This window comes from Dendrobates tinctorius, unplaced genomic scaffold (genome assembly GCF_039654945.1).
Source record: "Dendrobates tinctorius isolate UK_male_01 unplaced genomic scaffold, ASM3965494v1 ptg000098l, whole genome shotgun sequence".
Taxonomy (NCBI): Eukaryota; Metazoa; Chordata; class Amphibia; order Anura; family Dendrobatidae; genus Dendrobates; species Dendrobates tinctorius.
Window position 1 is genome coordinate 25,465,731 of NW_027361766.1, and position 24,454 is coordinate 25,490,184.

The 24,454-nt window shown below is 43.5% G+C and overlaps 1 protein-coding gene across 1 annotated transcript in view; it reads left to right on the top strand.

Annotated features, from left to right (window-relative positions):
• Window positions 1-24,454, top strand: part of IKBKE (inhibitor of nuclear factor kappa B kinase subunit epsilon) — a 131,222-nt gene that overhangs the window by 79,566 nt on the left and 27,202 nt on the right. Inside the window, exons 12-15 of the mRNA XM_073587246.1 lie at window positions 7,891-7,992; window positions 10,524-10,596; window positions 21,717-21,826; window positions 23,459-23,535. Coding sequence (XP_073443347.1) covers window positions 7,891-7,992; window positions 10,524-10,596; window positions 21,717-21,826; window positions 23,459-23,535 — 362 coding nt within the window. The remainder of the gene's footprint in view (window positions 1-7,890; window positions 7,993-10,523; window positions 10,597-21,716; window positions 21,827-23,458; window positions 23,536-24,454) is intronic.

The following is a 24,454-nucleotide window of genomic DNA, read 5'->3' on the forward strand; positions in this document are numbered from 1 at the left end:
GCCTGTTTTTTGTCTAATTTTTGGTGTTTGCACCTGTGGCTCTAGTTCCTCCCTCCTCCCCGCGACATTGGAGACAACAGTTGCTACTGATAAAATTCTATTTCATTAATGAAAAACGCTGTCTTCATTGAACATAGATTTTGAGAGTGAATAATCAGACCAGGAGATGGAAGAGGCAGATTCTTCTAATAATATGAATTACACAGCTGCTTATTTTCACATGTACAATTGATTTCTGCAATAAAAAAAATAAATCGACAGTCACTCTTTAAGGTCCCCATTCACATCAAGCTGAACCCGCCAATATTGATGGGCTCAGCTGACGGTCTAATGTGTATGGGGGCACCGGCCGACTGATGGTCAGGAGAGAAGTCGATAACGCACGTCCGATTCTGTGCTGCTGACTTTCTCATACACATGTATGGGAGAATCGGCAGAGATGGCTGCTGGCTGAAGCATCATTCAGCCAACAAACATCTAGTATGTACATTCATAGAATCATAGAATCGTAGAGTTGGAAGGGACCTCCTGGGCCATCTGGTCCAACCCCCTACTCAAAGCAGGATTTGCTAAATCATCCCAGTCAGATGTCTGTCCAGCCTCTGTTTGAAGACTTCCATTGAAGGAGAACTCACCACTTCTCGTGGCAGCTTGTTCCACTCATTGATCACTCTAACTGTCAAAAAGTTTTTTCTAATATCTAATCTGTTTCTCCTCCCATTCAGTTTCATCCCATTGCTTCTAGTCTTTCCTTGTGCAAATGAGAATAAAGTTGATCCTTCTACAATGTGACAGCCCTTTAGATATTTGTAGACAGCTATTAAGTCTCCTCTCCGTCTTCTCTTTTGCAAACTAAACATTCCCAAATCCTGCAACCTTTCCTCATAAGACACGGTTTGCAGACCGGTCACCATTCTGGTCGCTCTTTTCTGAACTTGCTCCAGTTTGTTGATGTCTTTTTTAAAATGTGGTGCCCAAAACTGGACACAATATTCCAGATGAGGTCTGACCAAAGAGGAGTAGAGGGAAATAATGACTTCACGTGATCTAGACTGTATGCTTCTGTTAATACATCCTAGAATTGCATTTGCCTTTTTTGCTGCTGCATCACACTGTTGACTCATATTCAGTCTGTGATCTATTAGTATACCCAAGTCTTTTTCACCATCTCTGATATAATACAGGTCTCATTAAATAAAATATTAAAGGCTTCTCTATCTGTGAAGGCTCCTTCATGCGTCAGTGTTTTTCTCTTACATAAAAGCGGTTCGAGTTTCATCAGTGTTTCTGATCAGAGTTTGATCAGGGTGTCAGTTTTTACCATCAGAGTTTTGCTAGAATTTCATCAGTTTTTTTCATATTAAAAAAAGCAACAGATGAGGGTTTCTCAATCTTCTCATATCAAATAGTCCTTGACAAACAAAAAGCACATTGATTGCATCCGAGTCCTGTCCATATTTTTCACAGATCATTAGACTTGCCTCAGCAAGTTTTCATAGAAACATAGAATGTTAAATTAGAAAGGGACCTCCTGGGTCATCGTGTCCAACCCCATCGATGCAGGGCAGGATTCACTAAACCAGCTTAGACAGATGTCTGTCCAGCCTCTGTGTGAAGACTTCCATTGAAGGAGAACTCACTGTCTCTCGTAGCAGCCTGTTCCTCTCATTGATCACCCTCACTGTCAAAAAGTTTTTTTTAATATCTAATCTGTATCTTCTCCCTGAAGAAGTTTTTCTTCCGTGTGGACCTCTCTCATTCCAAGGAAATAATCAGACATGTGAATAACCCCATAGACCAGTGTTCTCCAGCTCCAGTCGTCAAGAGCCACCAACAGGTCAGGTTTTAAGGATTTTCTTAGTATCGCCCAGGTGGTGGAATTATTGCCCGTGCAGGTGAGCAGATCTCTCCTTTGCAATTTTATGGGAAATCCTGAAAAAATGACTGGATTTGGGGAGCACTGCCATAGATTATCATAGGAATGAGTTTAAATCTATGAAGTACATGGATAGAACTCGTACGTGAAAAAATTACATTTGAATGAGCCCAAAATGAGTCTTTCATTTCCTTAAGGCAGTTGCTTAGAAATTAAGCTGGATTTAAAAATTGCAGTCACAGGGTAGTATTTTCTTCCGCTCAACTTTCCATTAATATTCTTGGATACAACACTCTGTGAACAGCCAGCTTCTTTAGCAATGATCTTTTGTGGCTTACCCTCCTTGTGGAGTGTGTCAATGACTGCCTTCTGGATATCTGTCAAGACAGCAGTCTTCCCCATGATCGTGGATCCTACTGAAACAGACTAAGGGACTTTTACACTTAAGGAGCCTTTGCAGGTGTTTTTGGTAAATATTGTAATTTACTGAGATAATGACTTTTGGGTTTTCATTGGCTGTAAGCCATAATCATCAACATTAACAGAAATAAACACTTGAAATAGATCACTCTGTTTGTAATGACTCTATATAATGAGTTTCACTTTTTGTATTGAAGAACTGAAATAGATGAACTTTTTGACGATATTCTAATTTTGTGAGAACCACCTGTATATGAGAATGACATGGCAAAGCCGTGAGTGGTTTACTGCAACTTATTGCTGGTCCACTACAAGTATAGAAGAAATATAAAAACAAAAGAATGAAGTTTTTTGCTACTAAATTATCATTTTTATTAGGATTACATTTGTAAAATATTATTTGAGTAGTCAGAAAAACATAAGAGGACAAATTCCAGCACACTTCATCCTAGCGGTGCATATAGTGAAAAAGAATAGATACATAAAAAGCATAATATTTACAAATAAGGGACACAGTGGTCAAAGGACCTACATTTTAAACATGAACCCATTCAAGAGTATATAGAAAAAAACGCCCTTACCCATAGTATAGTGCCGGCAAAAAAAACCATCTTTACACTTGTGCGACAAAAAAACCTTTACATTTAAAATCCACATCATAATTTCACTTCTTAGAAGTGCACACAATAGGGGTGATAATCAAAAACTGTCTAATATCAAAACTGGCTTAGTTGCCAATAGGCGTAAGGGTTACATGACAAAATACTGATTGTAACGAAATATCCAAATTAAACACTTTCATGTTAAGATTTTGTGGTTTAGTTGAACTTGTAAAGAGTTTTTTGCTGCCACTGTGTAATGCACAAATCCAGGTAATCACAGATGCATAAATCCCCAACGCGCGTTTCGCATATAATGACCTTGCAACCTCAGGGGTTTCATAAGAAACACAAGATATTTATATAATTCACCCGTTCATGCTGCAAAACTGTGTCAATTCCTAACAAACTGTTTTGATAAGTAGTTCCCAGCTATGTGGCACACTACTGCCCTGCATCCCTAATGTGTGACTCCAGCCTAAGGCAGATCAAATACATATTTTCATAGAATCATAGAATCGTAGAGTTGGAAGGGACCTCCTGGGCCATCTGGTCCAACCCCCTGCTCAAAGCAGGATTCGCTAAATCATACCAGTCAGATGCCTGTCCAGCCTCTGTTTGAAGACATCCATTGAAGGAGAACTCACCACTTCTCGTGGCAGCCTGTTCCACTCATTGATCACTCTAACTGTCAAAAAGTTTTTTCTAATATCTAATCTGTGTCTCCTCCCATTCAGTTTCATCCTATTGCTTCTAGTCTTTCCTTGTGCAAATGAGAATAAAGTTGATCCTTCTACAATGTGACAGCCCTTTAGATACTTGTAGACAGCTATTAAGTCTCCTCTCAGTCTTCTCTTGTGCAAACTAAACAATCCCAAATCCTGCAACCTTTCCTCATAAGACAGGGTTTGCAGACCGGTCACCATTCTGGTCGCTCTTTTCTGAACTTGCTCCAGTTTGTTGATGTCTTTTTTAAAATGTGGTGCCCAAAACTGGACACAATATTCCAGATGAGGTCTGACCAAAGAGGTGTAGAGGGAAATAATGACTTCACGTGATCTAGACTGTATGCTTCTGTTAATACATCCTAGAATTGCATTTGCCTTTTTTGCTGCTGCATCACATTGTTGACTCATATTCAGTCTGTGATCTATTAGTATACCCAAGTCTTTTTCACATGTGCTGTCACTAAGCCCTATTCCTCCCATTCTGTATATGCTTTTTTCATTTTTATTGCCCAGATGTAGTACTTTGCATTTCTCCCTGTTAAAAACCATTCTGTTAGTTGCTGCCCACTTCTCCAGTTTATTTAAATCTTTTTGAATCCTCTCTCTCTTCTCTAGTATTAGCTATCCCTCCTAGCTTTGTGTCATCAGCAAATTTAATCAGTTTACCCTCAATTCCTTCATCTAAATCGTTGATAAAGATGTTGAACAATACAGGGCCCAGGACAGAGCCCTGTGGTACCCCACTTGAGACATTCTTCCAACTGGATGTGCAGCCATTTACGACCACTCTTTGGGTCCGATCACTAAGCCAGTTATGAATCCACCTAACAGTTGCCTTGTCCATTCCATACTTAGTCATTTTTTCAATAAGGATTGTATGAGAGACTTTGTCAAATGCTTTGCTGAAGTCAAGATATACTATATCTACAGCATTTCCTTGATCCACCCAATCAGTGATACCGTCATAGAAGGAAATTAAGTTAGTCTGACATGACTTATTAGTTACAAACCCATGCTGACTCTGTTTAATCACTTCATTCTTATCCAGGTATTGACATACATGTTGTTTAATAATTTGTTCAAAGATCTTTCCTGTTATAGAAGTCAGACTCACCGGCCTATAGTTGCCTGGGTCCACCTTCTTCCCCTTTTTGAAGATAGGAACAACATTTGCTCTTCTCCAGTCTTCTGGCACTTCTCCTGTTCTCCAAGAATTTTCAAAGATTATGGAGAGGGGTTCAAAAATTTCTTCTGCTATCTCCTTCAGTACTCTGGGGTGTAATTCATCTGGACCTGGAGACTTGAATTCATTTAGGTTAGCTAAGTGTTTCCTCACTATCTTTCTGTTTATAGATATCCTGGATTCTTCTATTCCCTTAATAGGACAGTGAAGAACAGTTGATGTTACATTTCCTTTCTGAGAGAAAACAGATGCAAAATAGGAATTTAAAAGTTCAGCCTTCTCAACATCCTGTCTTACCATTTCATCATTTTCATCCTGTAAATATCCTATAGCATCTTTGACTTTTCTTTTACTTTTGACATATCCCCAAAATCCTTTATTATTGCTTTTGACATCTCTTGCAAGCCTCAATTCATTTTCAGCTTTAGTAATCTGATTTGTGCCCTGCAGGTTCTGCAGACAGCATTATATTCTTCTTTAGATATGCCTCCCTCTTTCCATTTTATAAACATTTTTTTCTTCCTTTTTAGCATGTGCTTAAGTTCTGTGTTCATCCATCCTGGTTTCCTTAAATGCTTCCTATTCTTCCCTCTTTTCGGAATTGTTAACAACTGTGCTTTGAGAATTTCATTTTTCAAGATTTCCCATCCTTCCTGGACATTTTTGTCTTTAAGGATATCCAGCCATTGGATCCCTCCAATTCTCTTTCTGAATCCCTTAAAATATGCCTTTCTGAAATCTAACCTTGATGTCTGAGTCTTCACAGGTCTTCCGCCTCTAGTTATCCAAAATTCTAAAATAGCATGGTCGCTACCTCCTAGGGTCCCAGCCACTTTTACCTCCTCAACCATTTCCTCCCTGTTTATAAGGATTAGATCCAAGGTAGCAGTTCCCCTTGTTTTCACCCCTACCTTTTGGAAGATAAAGTTGTCAGCAAGAGAGGATAAGAATTTCCTTGACCTGTTAGTTTTGCCTGAGAGAGATTCCCAACAAATGTCTGGATAGTTGAAATCTCCCATGACAACTATGTCATATTTTTTGGAGAACTTGGCCATTTAATGCATAAAGAGTTCATCCATATCTTCTGCTTGCACAGGCGGCCTGTAGTAAATGCCTACAATGGTGTCCTTTCCATTGTTCTGTCCTTGTATTCTTACCCAAACAGTTTCCACAGAACTTCCAGTCTCTGAAGCTTCAATCTCTGTGCAGATATACGCGTTTCTAACATACAATGCGACACCCCCTCCTCGTTTATCAAGTCTGTTTCTTGCAAATAAGTTGTATCCTTCTAGTCTTGTATTCCAATCATGTGTATCGTCCCACCAAGTTTCAGTGATTCCAATGACATCATATTTCTTTTCCTGTGTTAGTAGTTCCAATTCTCCTTGTTTGTTGCCCATGCTTTGTGCATTAGTATAGAAACATTTTAGTTTGTGATTGGTTTCTCTTTCTCCAATATTTTTATTAATTAGATTCTTTTGTCATTGTTCTTCCTTTCCACTTCTAATAGCAGAGTTCTCAATAGCATTTGTCAGGTGTATGGCTTTTTCTGGTCTTTTGCTTCCCTTCCCATGTTGTTCTAGTTTAAAGCTCTCCTTACAAGTGTAGCAAGACGACTTCCAAATACATGCTTTCCAGTCTTCGTAAGGTGCACCCCATCTCTAGCAAGTAGTCCATCGTATAAGTAATTCACTCCGTGATCCAGAAATCCAAATCGTTGCTGACGGCACCATCGACGTAGCCAGTTGTTCACCTGCAGAATCTTATTCCACCTCCTTGTTCCATGGCCATCCACTGGGAGGATGGAAGAGAAGACCACCTGCGCTCCCAGTTCTTTCACTTTTTTGCTTAAGTCTTCAAAGTCTCTGCAGATGGTTTCCAGGTCATTTCTTGCTGTGTCATTTGTCCCCACATGTAGTAGCAGGAATGGGTAGTCATCTGTAGGTCTGAAGAGTCCTGATATCCTGTCAGACACATCTTTAATTTTTGCACCTGGAAGACAGCACATTTCTCTTGAAGTTATATCCGGTCTGCAGAAAGCGGCCTCTGTTCCTCTCAACAGGGAATCCCCCATGACCACCACTCTCCGTTTCTTCTTCACAACATTTTTCTTTCTCCATCCAGGAGGACTCTGAAGGCGTACAAGGTTGCTGTTTGTTGGCAAAGTCTTATCCTGATGTATTTCTTCATCGTTTTCCTGCGTGAGAGCCTGGTACTTGTTCCTGAGAAGTATGGGTGCTGACTGCCTCCTGCTTCTCTGGGTCACATGTCTCCATTCCTCTGTTTCTTCAGGTGCACTTCGAATTTCTTCTCTTTCTGTATCATGAAGAGATAATTCTGCTCTGTCCAAGAACTCTTCACCTTCCTTAATGATCTTCAACGTAGCTAACCTCTCTTCGAGATTTTGCAACTTTTCCTCCAACAGGGACACAAGCTTGCATTTGTGGCATGTGAAGTTTGGCTTTTCCACTGGTAAGTCTGTGAACATGTAGCAACAAATGCAGCTCACCAAATGGCTCCTGGCCTCTTCCATCTTGAGATTTCTTAAAAACGATGAAAGATGAGCTAAAATTCGTGCGCAGATAGGCGCGCGGTTTTCCGATTTCCTCTTTTCAGCTGCAACGGCCAAAACCCAGTGATCGTTGAGCTCGCGGAGACTCTTCACCTATCCCAGAAGGCACTGGGAATATGCAAATGACCTCCTCAAGACTCTTCCCCTGGTTTTCCGATTTCCTCTTTTCAGTTGCAACGGCCAAAACCCAGTGATCGTTGAGCTCGCGGAGACTCTTCACCTATCCCAGAAGGCACTGGGAATATGCAAATGACCTCCTCAAGACTCTTCCCCTGGTTTTCCGATTTCCTCTTTTCAGCTGCAACGGCCAAAACCCAGTGATCGTTGAGCTCGCGGAGACTCTTCACCTATCCCAGAAGGCACTGGGAATATGCAAATGACCTCCTCAAGACTCTTCCCCTGATTTTAAACAAATTGTTTTTTTTGTGAATGTCCTGTTGAATGCGGAGTTTAGTTGTAGCAGTAGTTCATGAATGCGCCCAAATTATCTAGCATTATCTGTCTCTTTACAGTGAGAATCTGAAAGCAGAATGCCGCAGGATCATTGAGAAGAAATCAGCAGTGATGACCTACTATAACTGCATGTGCAGCATTGAAAGCAGGAACACAAGACTGTAAGGATGCAATAGTGTGCGGGTTACCTTCTAAACTGTCAGAGCTGGCAGCAGTATACAACAGGCCAGTACCATTGACACTACAGATTTTTGGGATATACACATTATTATTTATTTATATATCACCATTGATTCCATGGTGCTGTACATGAGAAGGGGTTACATACAAATTACAGATATCACTTAGAGTAAACAAACTTACAATGACAGACTGGTACAGAGGGGAGAGCACCCTGCCCTTGCGGGCTTACAATCTACAGGATGGTGGGGAAGGAGAAAGTAGGTTGGTGGGTTGCAGCAGCTGCGGTGTTGGTGAGGCAGTAGCTCCGGTGGTGGTGAGGAGGCAGCTGGTTCATTGCAGGCTGTCAGCTTTCTTGAAGAGGTGGGTTTTCAGGTTATGTCTGAGGGATTTGAATGTCGTTGATAGTCAGACATGTTGGGCCACAGAATTCCAGAGGATGGGGGATATTCGGGAGAAGTCTTGGAGGCGATTACGTGAGGAGGAAATAAGTGTGGAGAAGAGAAAGAGGGTTTCGGAGGACCGGAGATTACGTGAGGGGAGATATCGGGAGGTTAGTTCAGAGATATATGAAGGAGACAGGCTATGGATGGCTTTGTAGGTCAGTATTAATAATTTGAACTGGATACACTGAGGGAATGGGAGCCAGTGAAGAGATTTGCAGAGGGGCGAAGCAGAGGAGTAGCAAGGAGAGAGATGAATTAGTCGGGCAGCAGAGTTAAGGATGGACTGGAGAGGTGCAAGAGTGTTAGCAGGGAGGCCACAGAGGAGGATGTTGCAGTTGTCGAGGCGGGAGATGATGAGGGTATGCACAAGCATTTTAGTAGATTGAGGGTTGAGGAAAGGACGGATTCTGGAAATATTTTTGATCTGGAGGTGAAAGCGTGGTGTCATTTATTGTGATAGAAAGATCAGGTAAGGAAGATCTGTGAAATGGAGGAAAGATGATGAGGTCAGATTTGTCCACACTGAGTTTGAAGAAGCGAGAGGAGAAGAAGGAGGATATGGCTGATAGACACACTGGTATTTGGGACAGCAGAGAGGTGACATCTGGGCCAGAGAGGTAGACCGGAGTGTCATCAGCATATAGGTGGTACTGGAATCCATGGGACTTTATGAGTTGTCCCATGCCAAGTGTATAGATTTAAAAGAATAGGGGTCCTGGAACAGAGCTTTGGGGGACTCCAACAGAGAGAGGGTAGGAGTGGGATGAGGAGGTAATGTGGGAGTGGGAGACGCTGAATGTGCGGTTGGAAAGGTATGAGGAGATCCAGGATAGGGTGAGGTATTTGATGCCAAAGGAAGAGAGGATCTGTAGTAGGAAGCAGTGGTCAATTGTGTCGAAAGCAGAGGACAGGTCTAGAAGGAGGAGGAGTATAGAGTATTGTCCGTTAGCTTTGGCTGTATGTAGGTCATTAGTAATTTTGGGGTGGGCAGTCTCAGTGGAATGATGGGGACGGAAACCAGATTGTAAATTGTCAAAGAGCAAGTTAGATGGGAGGTGGGAGGAAAGTTTAGTGTGGACGTGCTGCTCCAGTAGTTTGGAAGCGAATGGGAGCAGCGGTATTGGGCGATAGCTGGGCATAGCGGTTGGGTCGAGGGTTGGCTTTTTACGGATAGGCGTGATTGTGGCATGTTTGAAAGCAGAAGGGAAGGTACCAGAAGTTAGTGATAGGTTGAAGAGATGGGTTAGGGATGGGGTGTGTGTGGTGGCGAGGTTGGGGAGGAGGTGGGATGGGGTCTATTGCACAAGTGGTGAGGTGTGATTTGGAGAGGAGACAATTACACATTGTAGTATATCTTATATATAGAGTTGGTGTGAATCGATTCACAAGACAAAGTTTGGCAGCCTGATCAATAGCCTGTGACTACTGGACAGAGGAGCCCCTGAGAACCACCTATTACCTGAAACCATCTTCAGCTATGTTTGCCATCAGGTAAGAGGTGGTTCTCTGGGCTCCCGTCGAGCAGTCACAGATTACTGATGTGGCCGATGGACTGGGTCTAAAATATACTCATATCAGAAAGGGATATTAGAAACTACAGTTCTAAAATGGTGCAGTCTGTATAATTTATATAACACACCGTTTTATTTATTTTCATTTATTATCATAAATTAATTCCTAAGTGAATACTTGAATTACAATAATGGTAAAACCATACTTTTGTTAAAGATAACCTGTCTCCAAATCAAAAGCAGTTTTTATCTTACTTTATACCTGCCGCTCCTCTACATATCCAGTTTTTTTGTTTTTTTTTTAATCGATCCACCATAGTGTTCCAGAAATATGTTTTTTTAATTGTGCCTGATATGATAAATTTTCTAGTGTTGCTCACAGGGTAATAATGCAGCACAGCCTAAAGACACGCCTAGAGAATTCTGTGAGCACCGCCCGCTTGGTAAAGACCATAGAAATTAGTATACTGAGTGCACATATTGCACGCATATTTGTACATTTTTATAGTGAATAGATTGAAATAAATAAATCTAATTCTTATTTTTGTTTTACAGACACAATGCTGCCTATAAAGAATCTGCCACTGACAAACATGATCAAGAAGACTGTCGGAAAAAGCTGCAGTTAGTAAGTTTACAGTTCTAGAATATTTTCCTAATCTTTCAATTTATACTTTAATTGTAAGGGTGTGTGCACACGCTGCGGATTCTGCTGCGGTTCTGCAGCGGATTTGGCCTTGAGGATTCGCAGCAGTTTCTGCTGTGGTGTACTGTACCATTATTCCCTATGGGAAATGGAAACCGCAGTGCAGATGCTGCGGAATTTTCCGCGCGGATTTTCTGCGGTTTCTAAACCGCAGAAAGAATTGACATGTCAATTCTTTCTTGCGGATTATGCAGCGGTTTACCATCTCCTCCATTGTGGAGATTGTGGAGATGGTAAAACCGCAGGATAAACCGCAGGTCTTTTGACCTGCGGATTTTGAAAATCCACGCGGATCAATCCGCAGCAGATTCCGCAGCGTGTGCACACAGCCTAACTATACAATATACATGAATGAAGAGCTGTGATCTGTGACTACAGATTAGCAAGTGTCTACAGGAAATCTGAGACACCCCCCCATCTCATGATTGGCTCTTTCTGCTCTCTCCATCTTCCTGCAGCTCTGCCTTTTCAAAATGGATTGAGTATTTCCTCATGGACAGGGGCGCACATATAAATCATGGGGTCCCATAGCAGAAGTGCTAATTTGGCACCGCACCCTCTCCAAAAAAATCCTGAAAATCCTGTAATATTCTGTGGGGTCACAGAAGAGCATATTTCACAACTTTCTAGCCCCTACAATGTGATTTTTTTCCTGCTATTAAAACTCCTAGATTGCCCTTTCATTGCTCCTATAAAGTATGATGCCAACAAAAGTGCTCCCTAAATACAGTAAGATATCCCCACAGTGACTTCCTCCACAGTACACTCCACACAAATGGTATGATGACCCTACGGTACCCTTCCTCAACTCCCCTGGCAAATTATAGTGACCCCAACACAGTATGATGCCCCAACTGTTATCCCCATTGTTGGCAGCGGATTATTCAGGATGCTCTCCAAGCAGGAACAATATATGATAAGCTTAATATATCAGGAATAAATCATTTGTGTGTCTTTCTGTGCAGCATCTACAGCAGGCTGCTTCTCTCATACAAAGACACAGGAAAAACAGGAAATACAGTCACATGCTCTTCCTGTGTGAGCCTCTGGGAGTTTTTTTTTTGGTTGTAACTTTATGAACAGCAAACAAATCTAGCAACTGAACACTCATAAACAGGAATGGAGTTGTTGCACCAAACATATTCCAACACCCCCACTAAACAAATATTTATCCTGTTAGTCAAATTGCGGTTCTGACGTTCACAAACTTGGCTCTTGATAATGGCTTTGTCATACCATCAGCTATCATCTTGTCAGACTCGCAATAAACAAATTTGAGTACACCACATTCCACTAAGTCTCGTAAGTGGTGATGTTGTACATCAATGTGCTTAGTCCTTGCAATAATCTTGCCACTGCTGGCAAGTTTAATACATCCTTGGTTGTCCTCATAGATAACTGTTGGTTGAGCTAATGGCTTGCCGAAATCTTCCAAAAGTTGTTTCAACCAAATTTTTGACTTGCATAAGCAGCAGACATACAGTACAGTATATTCTGCTTCTGTAGAAGATAATGCGACTGACACTTTTTTTCTGCTGGACCAAGAAATTGAATTTTCTCCTAACTTGAACAAGTAACCACTTGTTGTTTTCCGATCACTTGAATCTCCAGCCCAATCTGCATCCACATAACCTCTGAGAGTGAGATCACCTGATACAGATATCTTAAGATTTAGCCTTTGAGTTTTTTTAAGATATTGAAGAATTCTCTTAATTGCATTCCATTCTCTTTGGCGTGGCTTGCTCACACTTTGGCAGAGAATTCTGACTGTGGCTGTGATATCCGGACAAGTTGTGGTTGCTATGTACAGAGGCGCCACCACTGCTTGTTTGTTACTCTCATTGCTGGGTAGCAGATCTTCTTCTCCTTCCATCTTTAAGTAAGAAGGATCCATTGGTGTTGACACACCTTTGGCTTCTGACATTCCAAACTGGTTTAGTATTGCGGAAATTTTAGAACTTTGGTTGAGAAGAAAACTCCCATCTTCCTCCCTCTGGATTTGGATTCCCAATAATATGTCACATTTCCAAGGTCCTTAGTCTCAAAGTGTTGGTTGAGAATTTCACCTAGCTTTTAGTGATGAGCGAGTATATTCGTTACTCGAGATTTTCCCGTCTCCCATGACGGCACACGAGAGAGGGGATCCGCCCAGTCAGGACAGGAACCCTACTGAAATAAAAGGGCGGTACCTCTCCCTCGCTTCAGTTGGGTTTCCTGTCCTGACAGGGACCTGCCTGCTGAACGACGGTGTGTCAAGATTTCGTACCTGCCCACCCCAGTGCCAGCGTGGAAGGACAGGCAGAGCCTCGTCGCTGGGCTTTGGGGGTGGAAGTGCTGTCCGTGGGTCCCCTGGGGCTCAGCGCAGCACGGTCAGGGGTCCAGGGGCTCTTCCGTACCTGCCGCACCGCCCTCCTCCCTCTGCCGGCATCCAGATCATCCAGGAGCGGCAGCCTCTTCCGGGTCGCGCCCCTCTGATGTCACGTGCAAGGCATGCTGGGAATGGGCATACCCACATGACGTCTGGGATCCAAGATGGCGGCGCCCATGAAGAAAACACCGGCCGGTGTCAAATCATCCCGGCGGCGCGGCAGGGGCCACAAATGGGACCAGAGGAGGCGGAGCGTGCAGTAGATCCCTCATAAATGGGGGATGACCACAGAAGACGCACTCATGCCCAAAGCTTCACAATGGAACTGGGGCAAGAAGAGCCGCAGCAGCAGCCTTTTCTGCAGGAACTCTCGCCAGATGCCTTGCCGAGCCGCCAGCATACCAGGAGCAGCCGCTCGAGTGATAGGAGCGGCAGTTGTCAGGACCGGCAAGACTCTGCGACATCCAAGAAAAACGTCCCACGTGCATCTGATCAGAATCCGAAATCGGTACCCTTGATTGACAGCGGTGGTGAGTGAGCTACATGAATGTCACCCTTATGGTAACGGGTTCGTATTTCTGTTTTGATCACTAGGGGTCGAGGAAGTCTAGCAGCAGAACAAAGAATAGAGAATGCGCCCTATGCAAAAAACCGCTGGCAGTTCAGTGGCAGAAAAATCTCTGCGCTGGCTGTATAAATAAAACCATATGGGATGAGACCCCTGATTTGGTCACTAGCCTTAGGACTATAATACAAAAGGAGGTGAAAGGCTCCCTAAAGGCAGCCCTTAAATAGAAGAATAAAAGAAGCCGCAAAAGGGATTCTGATTCAGAGGCCTCGCTAGTGCAGGAAGGTCGCGAAAGATCCCTGTCCCCCTCTGCCTCCTCTTCCTCTACTCAGTCCTCAGAATCCTCCTCTGACAGCGATATAGGGGGCCGTCCGTGTTTCCCAACAGAGGACGTAGAAAAGCTGGTCAAAGCTGTCAGGTCTACAATGGGCCTTAAGGAGGAAAAAACACCTAAGTCATTGGAGGATGTTATGTTCGGAGGGCTAGAAGAGAAGACAAAATGCACCTTCCCTGTCAATGACAAGATAAAGGCTTTAATTGACAGAGAATGGAAAAGGCCAGAGAGGTCGGGTACCTTACCTTCTACATCAAAGAGGAGGTACCTTTTTGAAGAGAAAGACTCCGAAACTTGTGAAAAGATCCCGAAAATTGATGGCGCTGTGGCTAGGTCCTCAAAAAAGTAATGTCTACAATTAGAGTACTCGGGCGTGCTGAAAGACCCGCTTGATAAAAAAGCAGATGGCTTCTTGAAACACATCTGGGAAGCATCGGCGGGGGGGGCTAAAACTGGCAATAGCTGGTACTTGTACCGCCCATGCCCTCATGGTCTGGCTACAACAAATAGAAGACCAAATTAGGGAGAAAGTTTCTAGGAACGAAATACTATCAAACCTAACATTGGTACACGGAGCAGCGGCTTTCCTAGCAGATGTCTCGGCAGATTCCGCAAGGTTAACAGCTAGAACAGCAGGCTAGTCCAGTGCGGCAAGACGAGCCCTGCGGCTTAAAGGGTGTCTGGGAGATCTGACGTCCAAACATAGACTCTGTTCCATCCCATGTGACGGTCAATTCCTTTTCGGCAAAAAACTTGAGGAAATTTTGGAGCACGCACGGGATAGAAAGAAAGGCTTTCCCCGATTTCCTGGAGAGTCCAAAAAAACATCCTTTCGGAGGAGAAGATTTAACAGGGGTGTCCCCCGGGAGACAGGAAAAGCTGGGACTTTAAAGAAGAGAGAGGATCGAGGCTACATGTTTAAAGGGCCCTCCACGTCTTCCAAAAAATCTCCCCAATGACAACAGGTTGGCGGTAGGGGGAAGGCTTTCTTTCTTCCTTTCTGCCTGGGCAAACATCTCCCCCAGTCCTAAATATAATCCGGGACGGTCTAAAAATAAAATTCATCCGTCCACCCAAGCAAACCTTTGTAATGACACCCCGAAGAAAAGCCCAGGAGGAACAACTGGCCCTGGAGACAGAGGTCCTGTACTAGTGCAGAAACAAGTCCTACAGGAAGTCCCAGCTCAGGAAGAAGGAAGGGGGTTTTACTCCCCCCTCTTTTTGATACAAAAACTTGACGGCTCTTGGAGGACCATAGTCAATCTGAGGAGGCTCAATCAATGGGTAGACAATTGCTCCTTCAAAATGGAGTCAATCAATACAGCCATAAAAATCTTGCTCCAGCACTGCCTCATGGCAGTGATAGACTTAAAAGATGCCTACTATCATGTCCCAATCCATCGGGAGTATCGGAAGTATTTGAGAGTAGCGCTTTATGTCCAAGGTCAGGTTAAACACTATCAAAACACAGCCCTTCCGTTCGGCCTGTCTACAGCCCCCAGAGTCTTCACCAAAGTGATGGCTGAAGTAATGTCACACCTTCATTCCCGGGACATAGTGACCGTCCCATACCTGGATGACTTCTTTGTCGTAGGGAGGTCCGAGACCCACTGCACTCAGCAAATAAAGGTAGTGACGACAACTCTAATAGAATTGGGATGCATAGTAAACATTCCCAAATCAAGATTAACACCAGTAAAGGTGCAATCCTTCCTCGGGTTAATACTGGACTCCGAGTGGCAGCTCTGCCTTCTACCAAAGACCAAAGTGGCCAAGATAAGGAGCCTAGCTTGCACAGCAATACAAAGGCCGCTATAACACTGTGACGAACGCAATGTCCCTCTTGGGCTCATTGACATCCTGTATACCTGCTGTAGGGTGGGCACAGTTCCACCTGAGACAACTGCAGTGGGAAGTTCTGTCAGCAAAGAAACAATTGAAAGGGCTTTTAGAAGGAGAACTATATCTCTCCAAGGATGTGAGAGATTCCCTACTCTGGTGGACAGTAGAGGAGCATCTAACAGCCGGTGTCCTGTGGCAAAAACCAGTCCAGGACATCATTACAATTGACGCGAGTGCTACAGGGTGGGGAGCACACCTGAGATCCCACTCAATACAAGGAACCTGGTCCTCGCTAGAAAGGGATCACGGTTCAACTGTAAAAGAACTGTAGGCAGTGGAGAAGGCCGTGAAACATTTTCTCCTCTTACTTTGGGGCCGCCACACTCGAGTCATGATGGACAATCATGCAGTGGTAGCTTACATCAACCACCAGGGGGGAAAGAGATCCCGGGGCCTCATGGAATTATCAAACCTACTGTTTCAGTTAGCTGAACAACATCTGTTATCCATCACGGCACTACATATAAGGGGCGTCTAAAATATACAAGCAGACTTCCTGAGTCACAGACACCTGAGACAGGGGGAATGGTCCCTAAACCGCCAGGTTTTCCAGCAAATAGCGCAAGCTTGGGGCAAACCAGAGATATACCTGTTTACCACCTCACACAACAGAAAAGTCAGGAAGTTTTGCTCACTAAATCCAAAAGAACACCCGTTCGCAGTAGATGCCCTACAAATACCCTGAAAATTTTCCCTGGCCTGCGCGTTCCCCCCGATAACGATGATTCCGATAGTAGTCCGGAAAATCAGGGGAGACTAATTCTCATAGCTCCGTTCTGGCCGAGGAGGCCATGGTTCTCCCTTCTGAGACTCATGTCAGTAACAGATCCATGGATCTTACCGGAAATTCCAGACCTGCTTACCCAGGGAGTAGTGGTCCACTCTCAGGTGAAGGGCTTCCATCTGGCAGCCTGGAATTTGAGAGTGCACTACTGAGTCGCCAGGGATTCTCACCAGTGTTAGTCTCCACCCTTTTGAAGAGTAGGAAACCTATCACATCCAGAATCTACGGCAGAACGTGGAAAAAGTTCCTTGACTTCCTGGGGGAACCTTTAGGAGATGTAGCTCCAGTGGGACCTATTCTAGAGTTTCTACAGGCGGGACTGCAACTCGCGTTAGCAACTAGCACCCTCAAAGTCTCAGCTCTGGGGGCCCTATACAACTGCAACCTAGCGTCCAATAGGTGGGTGTCCTGCTTCATAAAATCTTGTGGTAGGTCTAGGCCGGTCATCATCCCAAAGATACCACCCTGGGACCTGAATCTAGTCTTGGAAGCTTTAACCACAGACCCCTTTGAGCCATTACAGGAGTTGTCACCAAAACTACTCACACTGAAAACAGTATTACTAGTAGCTTTAACATCGGCCCACAGAGTGAGCGACCTACAAGCTCTGTCTGTATGCCCTCCATATACTCAGATTTTTGATGACAGAGTGGTTCTAAGACCAGATCTGGCCTATCTCCCCAAGGTGGTCCTCAAGTTCCATAGAAAACAGGAGATCTCCTTGCCATCTTTTTGTGATAAACCTAGAAACCCTGGGGAGCAAAAGTTCCGTACATTGGATGTAAGGAGGACCATATTACAATATATGTCAGTGACTAGTCAGTGGAGGAAAGATCAGTCCCTGTTTGTAGCCTTTCAGGGTAGTAGAAAAGGGTACGGGGTAGCTAAGAGTACCATTGCCAGATGAATCAGGGAGGCCATTATGTTATCCTACTCTGCAAGTGGCGCTCCGGTTCCAGAAGGCATCAAGGCTCACTCCACCAGAGCCGTGGCTACCTCCTGGGCAGAGAAGGCTGAAGTATCGATTGAGCAGATTTGTAAAGCTGCTACTTGGTCTTCACCTTCAACCTTTTTCAAGCACTACCGACTTGCTCTATCTTCTTCTACTGACCTAACCTTTGGCAGAAGGGTGCTACAAGCAGTGGTCCCTCCCTAAGGTGTCTTATTGTACAAAAGTCTCTCATGTGTCCTCTAATGCTCTGTAAACCAACAGAAGCGAGGGAGAGGTACCGCCCTTTTATTTCAGTATGGTTCCTGTCCTGACTGGCCGGATCCCCTCTCTCTTGTGTGCCGTCATGGGCTCCTTTAAAACCAGCTACCGGCAAGTAACCTTGGTGTTTCCCGAGCATGCTCGGTTGATCTCCGAGTATTTGAATGTGCTCGAAGATTTAGTTTCTGTCGGCGTAGCTGCATGATTTGCGGCAGCTAACCAGCCTGAATATATGTGGGGATTGCCTGTTTGTTAAGAAATCCCCACATGTATTCAGGGTGTCTAGCAGCTAGGAATCATGCAGTTATGGTGACAGAAACTAAATTTCCAAGCACATCAAAATACTGGGAGATCACCAGAGCATGCTTGGGAAACTCGAGTAACAAGTATACTCACTCATCACTACTAGCTTTGCAATTTCTTTTTCATCTTGATGACACATGATTACATTGTCTACATATAGGAGAACATACAACCACTCCTTCACTACATTTTTGGTATACAAACATGGATCAGCTTGAGATCTTTTAAATCCATCATCCATCAAAACTTTGTTCATTTACAAGTTCCAAACTCTTGCCCACTGCTTAAGTCCATAGAGAGATATTTGCATTTTACAAGCAAGGTGCTCTTCACCCTTTTTAATATATCCCTCGGCTTGGCTCATGTACAACTCTTCTTCTGTCAAATGACGGATGCCAGTGACGGATCGGGTTTTCTTAACTGAGCATGCTCCTGACAGGTTAAAACACAAAAGAAAAAATAGATATATACACAGAGAAAAAAAAAAAAAAAAAAAAAATAATATATATATATATATATATATATATATATATATATATATATATATAGTAAAATCATTCCCGAAAACGATTTATATATGTCAGCGTTTAATCAATTTAGTAGTTTGTGTTAGGAAAAATTTGCAACTCTAGGAGTTAAATTTAAAGCTATAATCGCTGGAAAAAAATTGCGTGGGCTCCCGCGCAATTTTCTCCACCAGAGAGGGAAAGCCAGTGAGTGAGGGCAAGATATTAATAGCCTAGTGAGGGATGACTGTTTAAAAATCTGCCCTCAGCCAACCCAGAAAAAGTGCATCTATAAGATGCGCCTTTTCTGGCACTTAGCCTCTCTATTCCCATGGCCTTTAGCAGTGGCTCATCGGTTAATAATAATGGGTTAATGTCACCTTGCTATTGAAAGGTGACATTAAGCCGGGTTAATAATGGAGAGGTGTCAATAAGACACCTATCCTTTATTAACCCTAGAATAGTAAAGGGTTAAAAAAAGACACACACATTAATTAAAAATTATTTTAATGAAATACACAAAGTTTTTGACCAAATTTATTATTCTGCCAATCCAAAAAAAAGCCCTTGTTCTGTAAAAAAGCTAAAATAAAAAACAACAATATACATACCTCTCCGCCATTCAGTCAGGTCCCCTGCTGCAATCCATCATAAGGGGTTAACTAGTTTACAACATGGACCGGTGCTAATGCTACCGGCCCCGCTGTAAACCACTGCAGAATGAATGAAATCATGTCTGCACAGGCACCCTGGCTGACTGGAGATGAACTGATTAGCGTGGGAAAGTTTCTGAACTTTTTCCCATGCTCCTGAGTTCACCTCAGGTCAGCCAGGGACTCTGCACAGCCTCAGTGATGTCAGCGGTAGTCGGTGAGGCTGCGCGGAGTTCCCAGTTGACCTGAGGTGAACTGACAGCGTGGGAAAAAGTTCAGAAACTTTCCCACGCTAATCAGTTCATCTCCGGTCAGCCAGGGCGCCTGTGCAGACATGATTTCATTCATTCTGCAGTGATTTACAGCGGGAGTGTAGAATTGTTGAATTTCTTTTGGGTGGTGAGGAGCCGTAGCACTTTTCAAGAGCCTTTGTACTACCAGTAATTTGGAAGCCCCCTATATTTCTGTTAACAGATGATGAACCTGAGTGGGGACTTTCTTTTTTTGTAGATTGAGTTGAAGCTTTTATTGGGAACATTTTACATAACATTAGGGATCACATTTAACCTCCGCTCTACGCTGAACACTTAAATCAGGGTTTCCATCTAGGTCTCCGAATGATGTGATTCAGATGAAACTCTGGAGGGATCCATTCACTGTAATGAGGCAGCAGAGTTACTCTAACTTTGTCTTGCCTCTGTTCAGCGGCGTCCTTCTTTTCAGAGGTGCACATAACTGTTGCCAACCATGCTTTTATGCATGCTAAAAAGACGGACACCGCTGACTCATTGACCAGAAGGCATCCACAGTGTCTCTCTCTGCCTTATTACAGAGAATCTTTTGCCGGGAGTTCCGTATGAATCACAGGAGAGCCCCCTCCCTCTCCTATCCTCCTAAATGCTGCAATCGATATTGATCGCAAAATTTAGGGGGTTAAACGGCAGGGGGCAGTGCGGGCTAGAAGTGGCAACAGCTTGGTCTCAGTTGTTATGTAAGCTGAGCGCGTAGGAACAGCTCCTGTGCCATGCACAATCATCATGATGTACCCGTACTTCAAAGGTCGTGAAACCCTATCTTTTGTATGGGTTGTTACCAATAGATGGAGAGAATTTCATGTCACTAGCACCATATTTACTTAGAAAATTGGTGTTGTGTTCAACCCTTATTTTACTTGCTGTATGTACACATACCATATTTTGAGGTTTATAAGACGCACCAGATTATAAGACACACCCCAAATTTTGAGGAGAAAAATAGGAAAAAATATATTTTTTTAATAAAATGGTGGTGCTTCTTACAATCCATGCATCTTATTGCTTACCGGGGGTGGTGGCTGAGGTAAAGCAGGGTCCCAGAATCGCTGTTGTCGGAGGCAGGAGTGGGTTGATGCTGCGGACCCCAGACTGGGAGAAAGGGGTATTTGAATGTGCAACGCTGTGGGTGTCCGGTGGTGCGGGGGCTCCACCGACATTTTGTGAAAGCCTGGAGCCCCCGTACTTCCATGGTTTACCTTGCGGTGGACACTGGGAAAATGGCTGCCGGGGGTGGCGCATGCGCAGATGGAGATCTTGGTGCTGAGATCTCATCTCCCGAGATCTCCATCTGTGCATACGCTGCCCCCGGCAGCCATTTTCCTGGAGTCCACCACAATGTAACCCATGGAAGTGTGGGGGTCCTGAGTTTTCACAAAATGTCGGCGGAGCCCCCGCACCACCGAACACCCACAGTGTCGCACCTCCAAACACCCCCTCATCCCAGCCTGCCGCCTGCTGCAACGCGCTACTCTTGCCTCCTCCAGTAGCGACCCTGGGACCCTGCTCCACTGCGACTGGTAAGGTATATTCGAATTATAAGACACCCCCCCATTTTCTCCAAAAAAATTTGGGGAAAAAAGTGTGTCTTATAATCCGAAAAATGCGGTGTGTATACATATCAAGTGAGTTAGTTTTCCTTTTTTATATGATAGCTAGTTTGCATACCATTTTCCCATGAGCATTGGTAATGAGACTCATTACACAGTTGGTCTCCTAAGGGAGGGACACTTTCCCAGCAAAGTTGGAGGTGGGATTAGTTTTCATTCAATCCCAAGTAATGTTGTTGTGAAGATCGCATAAAACTTCCATCAACGTAATTTGGCTTTCTTGGCATCTGATGGAGGGCTGATGCCTCGCGGTCATTTCTATCTTGGGTTTCGAGACTCTAATCTCAGTAGTGTTATATCTTTACTGCAGATGTTGTAGGATGAGTCTTGTGTGACCTCACTACAAATTGTCGGACATTTCAAGGTATGAGTAGACCAAAGGACTTTCTTGTGAATTTTGATTGGCATAGGTGATCTTTCATATGCGTCATTTAAAAGGATCATATTGTCAGCCAGAATAGTAAAAATGTACCGATCTCTCTGTTATCTGCAGATAAGGGACACTCTGTCCAGTTGTTCTCACAGCCCACATAAAGAAAGCAAGCTGGGCTTCTTGCTTTTAGAGGTTACAAACTACCAAGATCACATTCGTATGGATACCAGGTAACAAACAGGAACCACGATTACAGATTTATGTGTTGTCTTGATTTCAAAGAAAAAAAAACAGCTCGGTGAGATTCATATGCCAATATTATGTGTCTTTCAGCATTGTTTCAAAACCGTTTTACTTATTATAAACCTTAAAGGGAATCTGTCACCAGGTTTTTGTTACCCCAACTGAGATCAGCATGAAGCAGAGACCGAGAACCTGATCCCTTTCTCGGGTCCTTTCTGTAGTTTCGATAAAATCCCTGTTTTATGCTTCAGATCTATCTGTTCTCTGATTGCCAAACTCTGTATAACCCCACCCACACCGTTGATTGGCAGCTTTCTTTGTACACTATGCATAGGCAGAAAGCTGCCTATCTGTGGTGGGGGTGGAGTTATACAGAGCTCATGAATCAGGAGGACTACATGGCAGCATCATCAAGCATTTTTTTTTCTAATGCTGAAATTGTTTGTTTTGACATGGGACTGGAGCTTCAATCCCTAGCTGCATAACCAGAATCTGGTGGTTTAAGCCTGTTTCACACTTCAGTTTTTGTCCATCAGTCAAGATCCTCCGTTTTTAAAAAAAAAACGGATCCGCCATTTTGTTTGGCGGATCCGTTTTTTTTCCCATTGAGTTGCATTACCGGCGGATCTTGACGGATGGCCATCCATTGGATCCGTATTTTGCGGATCTGTCAAAATTTTGCCGTCCGCCGACATGCCCGAACGGAGCATGCAACGTTTTTTTCGGCCGGCAGGATCCGCACTTCACACTGCGCATGCCCGAAAGTCTTCACTCAGCCGGAAATTTAACCCTAAAGTCTGTTCTGGCGGCTGAAAAAAAAATCTCTCTCTCTCTCTCTCTTTCTCTCTCTCCGGATCCGTCAAAAAACCGGTCCGGTGGCATCCGTTCACATCAGTTAGCAACGGATCCGCTTTCCGCCATTTTGGCGGATTTTAACTGACACTAGAAACAGGCTTTAGTGGGTAACAAAGCAAGTGACAGGTTCCAAGTAATTTTGTTGAGTTCACAAATGGGTAATCTATGGATTTTCAATTTTTTAAATTTTTGAATGGAAAATCCACACAGGATCAGCAAAGTGGATATTTTGCTAATTTGCTCATTCACATGATACTTTTATTTTCATGCCGTAAATTGACCTGTTTGGCCGATTTTTCAGTAAGTCAATTTTGCCTGGGTAGTTGCTTAGTTTTTTTTTTAAGGTGAATTGTCCCCATAGACATGAATTATGGTAGGTGATTTAAATGTATTTTTTTTTTTAATTTTTCACAACAAAGTTTAGAAAAAGAAGAATACAATCACCTCTGCTGTCGGTTCCTCTGGTCTTAACAAGGTCTCCATGTCGGTCTCGGCGCCACCTGGCCTCCACTGACCTGTTGTACCATATGACAGTTACAGGCAATCAGAGGCTGTCCAGAAGTGATGAAACAGGAGTCAGGATGTGCTGCAATCAGCATGGAAACCCTGTTAAGAAAAGAAGAATAATGGAAGACAAGCCAGTCTGCAGGGAAGTCTGCAGCATGATTTGTATTATTTTTTGTGGGTCTGCCACTACACATAAGTGGGTGTGAGCGATGCAGAAAAGTACAGAGAATAAATAGCCTTTTTATTTGTGTATCCAGCACTGATCGTATGAAGCACTGTCTCCAAAAAATGCAATTGATCTTCAAGCAATTTAAGAAGCAAAAACATCAGCCAAGTGAGTTAATATATTCATACATTTCTAAAATATACAGAAATATGTATGTTGTAATTCTATGGTAAGGAAAATCCAGCATTTTCAGACTTTTATTAACACTGGATATTTCCTGAATTTAATAGAAAAACAGGAAATTATAAGTTTCTGATCCCCAATATTGCCGAAAATGTCCTATCTGTTGTCATTTAAAGCATTACTCAAAGTCCTTAGAAATTGGATTCCTATACTGGTACCCTCTGACAACAGTGGATTCCGGGCCAGTGTAGGAGAGGCTAAGCACAGCGCCTGCTTTTTCAAATCCCTGCTTTTGGTCAACTACACCCCTTCTCATAATTGCAGGACTAAACTCTAATTACAGTTGCTGCTATGTCACCTTCACCTACAGTCACATTTAGCTGTGTATCTATACTTACTCACTCATACAGCAGTGGACTGATGAAGGTCCAACTGGGACCGAAACATCCTCTGTTTTTGTGACTGCCTAAATAAAAAATCTGGATTTCCTTATCATAAGCTGAGTGCTAAGTTTCTTCTATATTGGTACAACTGTCATGCGTCTTCAGTCACCAAGAACAGCTGATCAGCAGGGATACCGGTGTCGGACTCTGAACAATCAGAGATTAATGACCTATCCTAAAGATAGGTCATCAGTGATAAAGTACTGGACAACCTCTTTAATGTGATAATTCAGAATATAGGGGAATGTATGATTAAAATTTGATTTAGGCCTTATTCACACATTGGTTGTATACATAGCTGTGAAAACTAGGTCAATTAGCTATTACGTCCCCCATACACGCTAGACCAATGTTGCTGAACATGCTGCTATTGATGGGTTCAACTGACAGCCTAATGTATATGGGGGGCCCCGGACAATTGATTGCTGGGGGAGTTAAGGATCTGGCATGTCCCATTTCTG